The 13773-nt window shown below is 36.6% G+C and overlaps 1 protein-coding gene and 1 pseudogene across 2 annotated transcripts; one reads left to right on the top strand and one right to left on the bottom strand.

Annotated features, from left to right (window-relative positions):
- Positions 1–5129: 5129 nt before the first annotated feature.
- On the bottom strand, positions 5130–10023 carry LOC146915568 (uncharacterized). Its single transcript, XM_085717969.1, has 2 exons — positions 9282–10023; positions 5130–5751 (listed from the first exon to the last, which is right to left on the bottom strand). The coding sequence occupies exons 1-2, from the start codon at positions 10021–10023 to the stop codon at positions 5378–5380; spliced, it is 1116 nt and encodes a 371-aa protein (XP_085574095.1). The 3' UTR covers positions 5130–5377.
- Positions 10024–11674: 1651 nt separating this feature from the next.
- On the top strand, positions 11675–13569 carry LOC146915567 (nuclear transport factor 2-like; annotated as a pseudogene). Its single transcript, XR_015016613.1, has 4 exons — positions 11675–11814; positions 12424–12665; positions 12757–12989; positions 13211–13569. The product of XR_015016613.1 is annotated as a nuclear transport factor 2-like (transcript).
- The last annotated feature ends 204 nt before the right edge of the window (positions 13570–13773 follow it).

Raw genomic sequence — 13773 nt, 5'->3', positions numbered from 1 at the left:
ACCCTAAAATGAAAAGCTATTAGGATTAGCTTTTTTTCAAAATCTATTTTTTTCAACAACAAGGAGGTAACACATGTCCAAGTTAAAACTCTTTTTTTTTTTTAAAATGGATTTTTATGAGTAGTAGGCAAACAAAAATAACTTCAGATTTTTTTTTAAAATCTCTAAAAAAAAATATTCTTTTAACATAAAATCTATTTTTTTTTTAAAGCTGAAACAAACGCACTCTTTACCTACCTTACTTTCATATCGAAAAAAGTTGAAATACGGTAGAAATTAGAGACAGATAAAAATAAAACGAGTCTTTAAAATTGACATCTCTAACACAATGCAAGAAAATTAGTAATTAACTTTGCATTTACTATAAATTAATTCAACTAATGTCCTCGCATAATTTTTTTATAGATGGATTAAATGACAAAGCTATTATAAACTCACACTTATAAAGGAGAGGAGTTGGAGTTCGAACCCCAATCGTAATGTTCGACCTAACAATTTTGATATTTTTATCAATAGAGTTAGGACTATGGGACAACATATTTTTCTTTTTAATGAAAGAAAGAATGGAAAACTGTTCAACCAAAAAAATGGAAAACTGGTACTCCCTCCGTCCCAGTTTAATTGACCTATTTTGGTTTTTCACACAGATTAAGAAAAATGTATAAATAAAGGAGAAAGTGGAATATATTGTATTGGGAATGATAAAAGTAGTATTATTTAGTGTTATATTGTATTGGGAATGATAAAAGTTGTATTGAAAATTGAAATGAGTCAGTTATTTTGGGACACTTTTTTTTAGAAAATGGGTCAGTTATTCCGGGACGGATGGAGTCCTCGTTAATTATTGTTGTTAGCTTATACACCCTCCGGTCACTATTATAAGCAAAAAACAATATTGTAGGTTCATTCATTTAATGATGTATGTGGTCTTTATTATAGACCACATACATCATTAAATGAATGAATCCAGAATGTTGATTTTTGCTTATAATAGTGACCGGAGGGTGTAGTCAATTATAGTTTACTAGTCATCTATAGTCAATTACCGCTGTAGTCTCTGACAGGGTCACAAGTCTCTGAGGCGGGTGTGATATTTTACTAGTCATCTATAGTCAATTACCGCTATCAATGGAGGATAGATTGATAGACAATTGTGACACTACATACAATTCTTTCAGCAACAAAAAAAGTTTGATAGAAAACAAAATAGTATTGATATGGCTCCTCCTATTGCGTCAATACCGTATCGAGAGGGTTCAACGTTTTGAGCTATATAATATACGCAATGAAAATAATATGAGTGAACAAAATTCAAAGTCAATCATGGGGTCCCCACGTCCTTCTTGATTGACTTGAGACATTGAAGTGTTTGAAGTGTGTTCGTCTTAAAATATCAATTTTTATCCTCTTTGATGTTAATTTGAATAGGCCGTTAATTTGACTTCTTCAATGAAACAAGCACAAATCATATCTGTCTCAAAATATACGACGTCTTGAACATTTCATACGTATTAAAAAATGTAATTAATTTGTATGAGAAATATATATTATAAGTTATTTTACAAAATTGTCCTTAATAAAAGGTATGAGAAAGATCAATTAAAGAGAAAAAAAATAGAGTAACATATAATTAAAGATAGAATAAGGAAAATAACATTAATGTTTCATTGATATTGTAAAGTGACATATAATTTAAGATGGATGAAGTAGTAAGCAAGTTTAAGAACTTTTTTTTTTAGGTAAAATATAAATTAAAATAAGTTTAAGAACTTATACAAAGGCGTTGTGAATATTTAAGAGAACTTTTTTATATTAAAAAAAGTAATTATTTTTTATATTTTTATGGGAATTCAATTATTTTTTCCTATCATCCTCTACTATATATCCTCTACTATATATAAAGAAAACTACCCCTTTCAGCACACTTTTGGGTTGGACTTTTCTTTCCAAAAATACCCTTAATTTCAAATATAAAATAACGCGTGGATTAGTAATCCATGTCACTAATTGTCCACGTTAACCCTTTAAACTCACAAAAAACTAGCACAAAACAAAAACTCATGTTACTTTTTTATCAACCACTTTTATGTTGTACCTCTGTGTAGTTCCCCTCAATACAGCCAACAAAGATTGTCAATTATTTTCATATCCTTTTCATTTTTATCAGCCACTTTTATGTTGTACCTCTGTGTAGTTCCCCTCAATACAGCCAACAAAGATTGTCAAGTATTTTCATATTCCTTCCAAAAAAAAAAACAGTATTTCCATATTATTTTATTATTTTATTAATATAAGCTACTCTTCCTTAGCCTTTGATCAATTGTAACAAACGTGAGAAAAAATAATGGTAAAGATTGGACTTTAAATCCTCTAAATAAAGATTAGTAACAAACAAGAGCAAAAATTAATATCAAATATTGGACTTTAAATCCTCTAAAAAAAGATTAGTATTAAACGTGAGCAGAAAATATTGTTATAGATTGGACTATAAATCCTCTAAAAAAATGATTAGTATCAAACGTGACCAAAAAATAATGTTAAAGATTGGACTTTAAATCACTTTAAATCCTCTAAAAAAAGATTAGTAACAAACGTGAGCAAAAAATATTGCTAAAGATTGGACTTTAAATACTTTAAAAAAAAATTAGTAACAAACGTGAGCAAAAAATAATGTTAAAGATTGGAATTTAAATCCCCTAAGAAAAGAATAGTAACAAACGTGAGCAAAATATAATGTTAAAGATTGGACTTTAAATCCTCTAAAAAAAGATTAGTAACAAATGTGAGCAAAAATTAGTGTTAAAGGGCAGATCATTTCCAACGTCGGAATCTATCTTCCACGGCATGTTTTCTGCCATGGTCAATTATATGTAGCTTTATCAAGAGGAGTTTCTCAAAATTCAATCTTTATTTTATATGGTATGATGTTAATAATTACTATTAGAATAAACAATAAAAGATCATTATTTTATCTTTATTTTATATGCAGGCAAACTAAAATATGTTGAGTTCATAAATAATTGTTAAATGCATTGACAATATTTTGTTTATAAATCAATATATCAATAATTTCCATTAATATTTAAAAATTTAAAAATTTAATCAAAATTAAACAAACAAACATAATAAAATAGCACGTTAGAAAGAGCGAACAGACGGTACGATTTCTGCTAGTACGATTTCTCCTTAACCACTGCGTCGAGTTTTTTTTTTTCGTTGGAGGAAAGGTTTCATGGAAGGGGTGTGTCATTTTCCAAGGCGGCATAAAGGGGTGGGGATATGGAAGATTGGTCTGAGATGAGAAATAGACGGAGGAAAGCGATGGAATCGGGATCACATGTACAATACAGACAGCGGGAGGACAACATGAATGGAGGTTTTGAAAGCGATGGAGGATAGGTGCAGCACATGTATCGGCAAGGACGGTATATTGGGATTACAAATATGCAGAATAGGAATCGTTTTTCTTCAATTGCGGCTTCAGCTGAATTGCGGCGTGGCAGGTCCCGAATTCGAAGGTTTGAGCGTAATGCATTTGTTGCTTCATGTGGGATAGTCTGGCATGGGAAAGGAAGGTCTAAGCGTGATTTCTCTGTTGATTCATTTGTGTCCTTTTGGAATGGAAAGGGAAGGAACATCGAGCAATATAATAGGAAGCATGATGACTATTTAGGGAGGGCTAGTTATGCAGGTACAGTAAACCGAATGCAAGGAGGTTATCAACTGCAACTTCATGATAACATTGTTAAGGAGGACGCGGGACGCGTCGGTATCATTTTACATTGCAAATATTCCTGAGCATTAACAATATGTTTATCTAAGAAAGAGTTCGGAGGTTTATGGGATGCTATCTGATGTTTTTGTTTCTCGAAGACGTAATGTTAGAGGTTAGAGATTCGGTTTTACTAAATTTGATAGAGTGCGAGATGTCGATAAATTATGCAAAGCTCTTGATAATGATATTTTTTGGGATAACCAGTTATTTGCTAAAGTGGCCACTTTCGATAGGTGTGGGAATAATTCAGGCGGTGGTGTTGTTTTGGGTGAGGGAGAAAAAATGCGTAGAGTGGAGTGAGGAGGAAAGGGAGAAGGGGGTGATTAAGAAGGGGGGTCGATTTTGGTGGGGGGGGGGGGGGGGGGGTTAATTTGGTGTGGAGAATGAAGTTAAGGATTATGGTGAGTGTGTTAAAGGGGTGAATTTAACGCGTATAGTAATGGGGAAGAATAAGGAGACGGGGTTATCTCATGATTTTGTTGAAGAGCTGGAGGTGGAAGGAAGGAAATATAAGTCTTTGTCTGACGATATTTTGTGGGCAAGTAGAGGTTTGACGACCATAATTAATAATGGTATTACTGTTACATCGTTACGACAATATTGCTCTGATGTTGGGTTTAAAGATTTTATGGCTATTTCTATGGGAGGGGACAATGTGTTTTTATATCATAAGGGAGATGTGGTTGTGATGTCAGTGTTTAAGGAAGTGGATGAATTTTTTAATCAGTATTTGCACAATTGCTGGCCTTGGTCAACAGACAATGTTGTAACTTATGAAAGAGCAGCCTAGGTGAGATGTTATGGTATCCCTATTTAAGCTTGGAATAGTGTATTTTTTGTGGAACTAGCTTCGGTTCTAGGTAGGCTTCTAAGGATTGATGATATGACTTTCAATAAAGAAAGGTTGGACTATGCTAGGTTGTTGCTTACTACATGTGTTAAAAGAAGTAAATATTTCATAAGATTTTTGGATTGACGGGAAGAAATGTTCTATTCGTATTATCGAAGATCTTGAATTCGGTTTAGAGGATGATGCATGTATGGTTGAATCTGAGGAGGATAATAAATTGGTGCATTTTGAACCGGTTTATATACATGATGACGAGCCTCTTGTGGAAACTCTTGTGAACCATTTGAAAAGTGATTGTAATAAGGAGTTACAAAGTGTCTCAGCAGGGGATGCAGGTGTGAAGTCTAGTGTTAAGATAGGGTGCAATGGAGCAACAAATGTTGAAGCTAAGAGTGAGGCTAACAGCTCTTCTGCGAGTAAGGAAGTTAAGAAATTATGTAATTTTAAAAAAATGGTGATTCTAGTAGTTCGAATGACGTGAAAAAGACAGGGGGGTTGATGGGTTTAAGAGAACAAGCAAAAGAAATGAACAGAGAATTTAATGAAAAGATGATGGATTATCAGATTGTAATAACTTGGATCCACAAATACAGGAAAATGAGAGCAAAATAGAAATAACAAGGTAGCAAACTGATAGTAGCTACCAGTCCCTAAGCACGTAGGCTTCCCAAATCACCAAAGGTGACCCCACAAGATCATAACAGATTTTTCCTCCCCTCTATCTTTCCTCTGCTACAATATATATAACATTCTTATGCATTCTTCTTTCCCACGTCATCATTTACTCCTTTTGTCCTTTTCCTGGTGTAAACCTTCCACACTCTTGGTTTAAGCCCAACATCAAGGCCCACTTCACTTATTGCATTTCTATCAACTACTTCACTTATTGCATTTCTATCAACTCCCTCCTCCTTAAAGACAGCCTTGTCCTCAGGGCTGAATTCAGGGAACTGTCCACGCAGAAACTCATTGCCCTCCCAGGTAACATCATCCATAGATTTGTGCTTCCATTTGACCAAACTCTGATGGATTTCAGTACCTCCCTGCACTGTAATTCTGGAGCCTAACACTTTATCCGGGTACACATTATCAGCATCACTAACTTCCAATTCTTTAGGTAATTCACCTTGCACCTGATATTCTCCCACATCCTTTTTTAGCAGAGACACGTGAAACACGAGGTGTATTTTTGACTCAGCTGGCAGTTTCAGCTTATACGCTACTTCACCAATTTTCTGTTCAATCTGGAAAGGGCCATAGAACCTGGCAGCTAACTTCTGGTTAATTCTTTTTACCCATCCCCCCACTTCAAAACACAAATCTCTTCTCTTCTTATTAGCATATCTTGCCATCTGCTCTTGAGCTTTTAGTAGGTGCAGTTTGAGTTGATTGAGAGCTTCATCTCTCTCACTGAGTTCTACTGCCACAGCAGCCACTTTAGTTTCATTGGACAGAAATTTTAATATAGTAGGTGGTTGCCTGCCATACACAACCTCAAAAGGAGTCTTTCCAATAGAGTTGTGGTAAGTTGTGTTGTACCAAAACTCAGTCCAAGGGATCCAATGAGACCAAGTCTTAGGATGATCAGAGGCAAAACATCTCAAGTAACCCTCCAAACACCTATTGATTACCTCAGTTTGTCCATCAGTTTCAGGATGGTAAGCTGAACTCATTTTTAACTTAGTTCCCTGCAGCTTGAACAACTCCATCCAAAAATGGCTTACAAATAAAGGGTCTCTGTCACTGATTATTGAACTAGGAACCCCATGTAGTTTGACTACTTCTCTTACAAACAACTCAGCAATGGATTTTGCAGTGTATGGGTGCTTGAGCAACATGAAGTGACTATACTTGGATAGTCTATCCACAACCACTAATACAGCTTCAAATCCTTTATACTTTGGCAGCCCAGTAATGAAGTCTAAGGATAAATCTTCCCAGACTGCATTGGGAATTGGTAAGGGCTGCAACAATCCTCCAGGTGTAGTAGCACTGTACTTCTGTCTCTGACACACATCACATGCTCTGACAAAGTCCCTGATGCGCCTCTGCATTCCCACCTAATATAACGTGTCAGCCAATCTTCTATATGTTCTCAAAAATCCAGAATGTCCTCCAGTGGGAGTGCTGTGAAACTCTTCTAGCAGCCAAGGGATTGAAGGTGATTCAGGTGATATCACCAATCTGCCATGATACAATAATATCCCTTGTTTCACCTCAAATCCTGGTCTCAGTTCTGGTGTCTGTTGTACCTCTGCCATCAGTTTCTGAACATAGGAATCATGAGCTAACTCATCCAACATCTTCTTTTTATCAGCCCACACAGGAAAGGACATGATAGTATTCATTTCTATTTCATCATAACATCTGGACAGCGAGTCTGCAGCCCTATTTTCCAATCCTGGTTTGTATTTAACCTCAAATTGATATCCTAACAGTTTGGCCAGCCAACACTGTTGATCAGGGGAAGAGATTCTTTGTTGCAGAAAATGCTTCAGACTTTTATGATCTGTATACACAATGAATTTTTTGCCTAGCAAATGTGTCTCCAATGCTGAATGCATAAGACAAGAGCCATCAATTCCTTCTCATAAACAGATTTTGCCAAATTCCCATCTGAGAGTGCCTTACTGAAGAAAGCAACCGGTTGCCTCTGTTGCATCAATACTGCACCTATACCCCTTCCAGGAGCATCACATTGAACCTCAAAAGGCAATTCAAAATTTGGAAGCACCAAAACAGGAGGAGATGTCATGATTCTCTTCATTTCACGGAATGCTCTCACAGTCTCTTGATTCCAAGAAAAATTATCCTTCTTTGTCAATTCTGTAAGGGGTTTTGACACTTTACCGTAATCCTTAATGAACTTCCTATAATACCCTGTGAGACCTAAAAATCCACGTACCCCCTTCACATTCTTTGGTTCTGGCCACTCAAGGATGCATTTTACCTTCTCAGGATCCACAGCTACCCCTTCTCCAGAAATAATGTGGCCAAGATAATCGATTTGTGCACAACCAAATTTACACTTTGACTGATTTGCCACAAAACAATTATCCAGCAACACTGATAAGACCAGCCTCAAATGCTGCTGATGCTCCCCAATATCTCTGCTATATATTAAAATGTCATCAAAGAATACTAACACAAATTTGCGTAAATATGGTCTAAAAAGATCATTCATATTGGCTTGAAAAGTAGCTGGGGCATTCATCAACCCAAATGGCATAACTAAATATTCATAATGACCATTATGAGTCCTAAAAGCAGTTTTATGAATGTCACTCTCATGTACCCTAATTTGATGATATCCAAATTTTAAATCAATTTTAGAAAACAAATTAGCACCATTAAGCTCATCTAATAATTCATCTACTATAGGAATTGGGTACTTATCTGGAATGGTAGCCTTGTTCAGAGCCCTATAATCCACACACATCCTCCAACTCTTGTCCTTCTTTTTGACCAGTATCACAGGACTGGAAAATGCACTCATGCTTGGTCTGATAACTCCTGCTTTCAACAACTCTTCTACTTGCCTTTCAATCTCCTCTTTTTGGTGGTGATGATATCTGTAAGGCCTTACATTGATAGGACCATGTTCTGGAAACAAATTAATGTGATGCACTTGAGTCCTTTCAGGAGGAAGCTGTATCTGATCTTGAAACACTTCATGAAATTCCTCCAGAATCGCATTCAGCCCTTCAGATACCACCACTTTGTCTGCTTCTATGGACTGGAAATGAGTCCACCACCAATCTGTTCCCATTTTGCAGTGAGTGTCTCCCAAAAACGTGTTCAAATAACTCCGTCGTATGTTCTTGTTACCTTGACCTTGTAACTTCACCCACTGATTCCCAATAACAAATTGCATCGTGAGTGCCTTCCAATCCATAAGCACCTTCCCTAATGTGCTCAACCAGGAGACACCCAACACCACATCTAAACCTCCTAACTCCAACACCAAAGCATCAACGACTACCTCAATCTCTCCCATCCTCATACGAACTCCTTTACACATCCCTTGAGTCAGAATCTTGTGTCCATCTCCCAACTTAATTCTCTTAGTTGCGACAGGCGTGATGACAAGTCCCAGTGCCGTAGTGACCTTTGGTGAAATGAAGTTATGACTCGCTCCACTATCAATCAGCACTAGGAGATCAACATTCTCAATCCTACCTCCAACCTTCATGGTATGATATTCACCCAAACTTCCCAGAACACCCATATACTTATACTCCACCTCCACTTCCCCTTCGCTATCCTCAGATGCATCTTCTAAATTCACAATTTCACCTTCATCATTCATCGTTTCTCCTTCACCCAATATCAAAACCCTTAGCGTCCGTTCTGGGCATTTATGCAACGTAGGGTGATACTTTCCACCACACATGAAACACAAACCCTTTGCTCTCCTTTCTGCGATTTCATCATTTCTCATGTTTCGTATTCCTTTCCAATTTTCAGAAGATGCAGTACGAGTTTCGTTATCCCCTTTTCGAGCCATTGATGCGATAGATGCACTGGGATTACCGTTGGATCCAATTGAACCCGTTTTCTAAGTTGGGTTAGATGAACGGGTCGGATCCCTAGAATTTGACCCACTTTTTCCCTTCAGCAACCCGGCCCAATCGTTTTGGCCAAAACGATCGTAGCCATTTTTCTTGAACACACGTTTCTCACCATCATCGTCTTCCTCCTTCAATTCTTCTTCTACATCTTTAGCAATCCTCATCATTTCCATCCTACTACGAGGATTCAGGGTACGTACTCTTCTTCTGATCTGAGGCTTCAATCCGCTCATGAAATACCCCAGATACTGTTCTTCCGGGAGCCTTCCGACTTGAGATGATAACAACTCAAAAGCTTCAACAAAATCCTCCACACTTCCTTTTTGCCGAAGAGTTGATAATTCTTCGAATGGGTTCTCCAACCGCCTTCCGCCGTAACGAGCAATCAGCGCACATTTCAACTTCTCCCATGATAACGCATCCTCTGTCTCCATCAAAAGGTTGAACCAATGGATGGTTGAACCTTCCATGCTCAATCGTGCTAGCTTCACACGCATATCATCAACGGTGTTCTGAACGTCGAAGTAGATCTCCGCTCGTGTGATCCACCCCACTGGGTCATCACCGTTAAACAACGGAAGTTTCACTTTCTTCCCGGCGAGACGTGATTCGCTCTGAACTGAATCACCACTAGAGGTTTCACCCTCCTGAGTCACCCCTTTTTTTCCAATATGTTTGCTCAATTCTGTAAGAATCAGACTTTGTTGATGCATTTGTTGTGCATGTTGCTGCATCTGAGAAGCAAGACTCTCCAGTGTGGTTGTTACAGTTTCCATCTGAGTTTCTAATGCATCAATTCGGTCACCCATCTTAGGTTTTCTTGGCATCTACAAATCTCTGGTGGTGGTGAGATTGATCCGGTAGGTCGGACCAATTTGATGGGTTTAAGAGAACAAGCAAAAGAAATGAACAGAGAATTTAATGAAAAGATGATGGATTATCAGATTGTAATAACTTGGATCCACAAATACAGGAAAATGAGAGCAAAATAGAAATAACAAGGTAACAAACTGATAGTAGCTACCAGTCCCTAAGCACGTAGGCTTCCCAAATCACCAAAGGTGACCCCACAAGATCATAACAGATTTTTCCTCCCCTCTATCTTTCCTCTGCTACAATATATATAACATTCTTATGCATTCTTCTTTCCCACGTCATCATTTACTCCTTTTGTCCTTTTCCTGGTGTAAACCTTCCACACTCTTGGTTTAAGCCCAACATCAAGGCCCACTTCACTTATTGCATTTCTATCAACTACTTCACTTATTGCATTTCTATCAGGGGTAAGGTGGATCCAACAGTTCCGAAACCAAGAAGAAGAAAATTAGTGTCATATGTGCTTGATTTGAAAAGGGTGGCTTGATTGTTTGATAAGGATAGAAACGCGTTGATTGGTTCCAAAGGCAAAAGTTATGGTGCATAAGCCATAACTTATGCACCATGCATAAGTTAATCACAACCATCAGATAATTGGACACTTGTAATGATCCTATGGTTCTCACCTCAGACCCCACAATCAGTCCCCACAATCTTCTCCTACCTCATACAACTCAACCTTGCTCGCGCGCCACCTTAACCTCCGTAACTCCGACGTCGTTTTCCGGTTGATTCACAGCGGGATTGCGCCGACTCAATGGAAGCAGCTCGCACCAAGGTAACCACCGTTCACCGCCGTAATTGAAAGTCACACTAAAATTGACACTCACTCACTCAAACCGCGTGTGAAGTGAAGAAGAGAAGACAACAGAATCCGAAACAAACTTCACTTCGCTCTTTGACCCATCAGTCAATTCTCAACTTCCAATCCCACTGCCTTCCTCCGCATTTCCTTCCTTAAATCACTTTCTACTTTTACATATTTTTTAACGGGGCTTTTTTTTTTCTTCTGAGAATTGGTAAGGGTGTTAAATTTGCTACTTTGTTCTGTTTTCAATTTTGGGTATTTATATATTTTCATCAATGAATTTTGCAGGTTAACAGTCTTTGATTTCGCCAAGAAAACGCTAGGTTTGTTTCTTGTCTTTTGTCAAATTGTTTCTAGATTCTTTGTTATTTCTTACCTATCATTATGTTTATTACGATGAATAACCCTAACAATGTATAACATCAAAAGAAAATTAGCTAAATCAACTGCAATGACTCAACATTGTTTTAGACATGTTTTTGGGTTCCCCTTTCTGGGTACCAATTTGTTTCTGTATAGTTAGAATTCGCTGTGATTGTCTCAGGAACATGATTTTCATTTCTAGGTTTTTAATTAATTTTCAGAAATTTTCATATCTCTGTGTCTTTCTCCTTGTGTCTCTTTTTCTCAACAGTCTTTGTCAATTTTAGAATGTGTAATGACTGATTTGTTGAATTTTCTTTACAAGATGGAAATATTCCCTTTCAAATACCTAACTTATTGTTTTATATTAAGTATGGTTTATAGTGGAAATCTCAATTTTTGTGATTTTGAATTTAAAGATTATTGGTAACATGGATTTAGAAGGAAGTGTAAAAGATTCAGTGCTTACTACTACTCAAGTCAGCATCGGTGGATTTGACTCTGATGTCAAAGCTTCTGATTTGGTGTCATACTTGGTAATCAGTGCTTTTAATTGTAATCTGGCCCTGTTGTGATTGTGATTATATAGATTGTAGAAAGTATAATGTTGTGAAACTTTCAGTATGTAAAATAAGTTTATTACAGTTACCTTGAAGCTTAGTTGCATACAACTTCCTAGCAATTTACAAAGGTCAAATCATTCGAACCAAGTTCTATTCCTATTCCCCAATAAGTATCAAGACTTTCAACAACCCAGTTTATTCCATTCCCTCAACAAATCCTTAAGACCCCCATTAAAAAATATAATTGAAGTTGTATTGTAATTCAGTTATATTGCTTTAATGTATATATGAAATGAAAATGGTATTTTTGTGAACTTGGATATGATTTCTCCATTGTAATTCAGCTATACCTCATCTTGAAGAGTTAATAGCTACTACTCTTGATATCTCCATTGTAATTACTTGCTGATGCCTTTTTAATTTATTTCCATTGTATGATCCTCTAAAATGTCCATTTGTTAACTCAGATTCTAATAAACATGGATTCGGTATTAGAAGTGGTTGAATTTGAAAACAATGAGCTTAATATTAATATCTCTAAATTTTATACTTTAACGTATCTTATTTCATTTCACCAAGCAGGGAATTGACAAGAAGATACAGTCATCGGATTAAAGTGGACTTAGTGCAGAGATCATATATGTGGATGCACAAGAGTCTTTTGGTGGGGGAGTCGCTGTCTTCGTCACCGAGTTTATGATAGGAAAGGATGGCATTAAGCAGAAATTTACTCAATCTTTCTTCCTTGCTCCTCAAAAGAAGGGCTACTTTGTTTTGAATGATGTTTTCCGATATGTTGATGAAATTGAAATCAAAGAACCCGATCATGATATCGGAAATCCTGTCTCTCTTGACAATGGTAATATGATGCATAAGGTGTGATTTTATTAACGGTTTTTGTTTCCTTTATCTGTTAACTTAAGTTTCCTATTTCCTCAACCTTCTTTCAGTGTCAGATCCTCCTGTACTGGAGACATAAGTTCCAGAGCAAATATCTGTGACTGTTGAGGATGGCGATTGGGAAAAACTAGACGTCTACAATCCAAAAAATGAGCAAGTGTTTGTTGAAGAAGAGGAAGCTCGTGTTGCTGTGGTTCTTGATGAAATTCCTGATGATTCACAGAAGGTAGCTGGATTGGCTTCCCAAATCGAAGAAGTGTCGAAGAAGTCATATGCCTCTATTGTAAGTCTATGTTCTAAAATTCCCTCTTCCTTTCTTACTCTTTTGAGACACTCACTGCTTTACCATCGTAAATGTCACTTGTTATATTCTTAACTATCACACTAGTTGAAATGCTGAAATTTGAACTGAATGATACTTTAATTGTCATTTTATCTAGAAGAGTAATAACTGCTTCTGCTACTAATTATTGAGATTGCTTCTGTTATATTCTTGCATTTTAGGCTAAATGGCTAAGCACGCTGGTGCAAAAGATGAATTTAAAGATTTGAAGATGAGATTTGCTGGTGGACAGTAGGTCAACAATTGATCCTCCTGGAAAGCATTCAGTTGGTCGTGGTAGAAGAAAGCATATAGAGACACGATTCCGTTTTCAAAGTTAGCTAGTATGTTAGTTAGATAACTTCCTCTATAAAAATGTTAGTTAGATAAGTTGGTTGATAAGAAACAAGTTAGTAAGTGAGATTACTTGTGTTACAGATAATGAGTTAGTTTAGAGTTTGTTGCTTACTCACTTTGTATAAATGACATGGTAACAACTAATTCATCACCAATTAAGAATTTTTTGATTCTTCATCAAACACCTCACTCTCTCAATCTGTATAATAATATCTAAATCCCAAAATCTATCATATTGTTCTATGAATGATTTCATCAAAACCCTTTTCTTTCAGCTCGTCCATTCTCTCAATAAAAGTCTTTCATTGTTTTTTAATTCTTCAAGCTGTTAAAAAATTATCCAACCAATTTAATTTTTTAGACAATTAGTTTGGTTTCGTGTAGAACA

The sequence above is a fragment of the Medicago sativa genome, chromosome 6 (assembly GCF_051527215.1).
Source record: "Medicago sativa cultivar Bolivia chromosome 6, Bolivia_mono, whole genome shotgun sequence".
Taxonomy (NCBI): Eukaryota; Viridiplantae; Streptophyta; class Magnoliopsida; order Fabales; family Fabaceae; genus Medicago; species Medicago sativa.
This window is presented reverse-complemented; position numbering and strand designations above follow the sequence as displayed.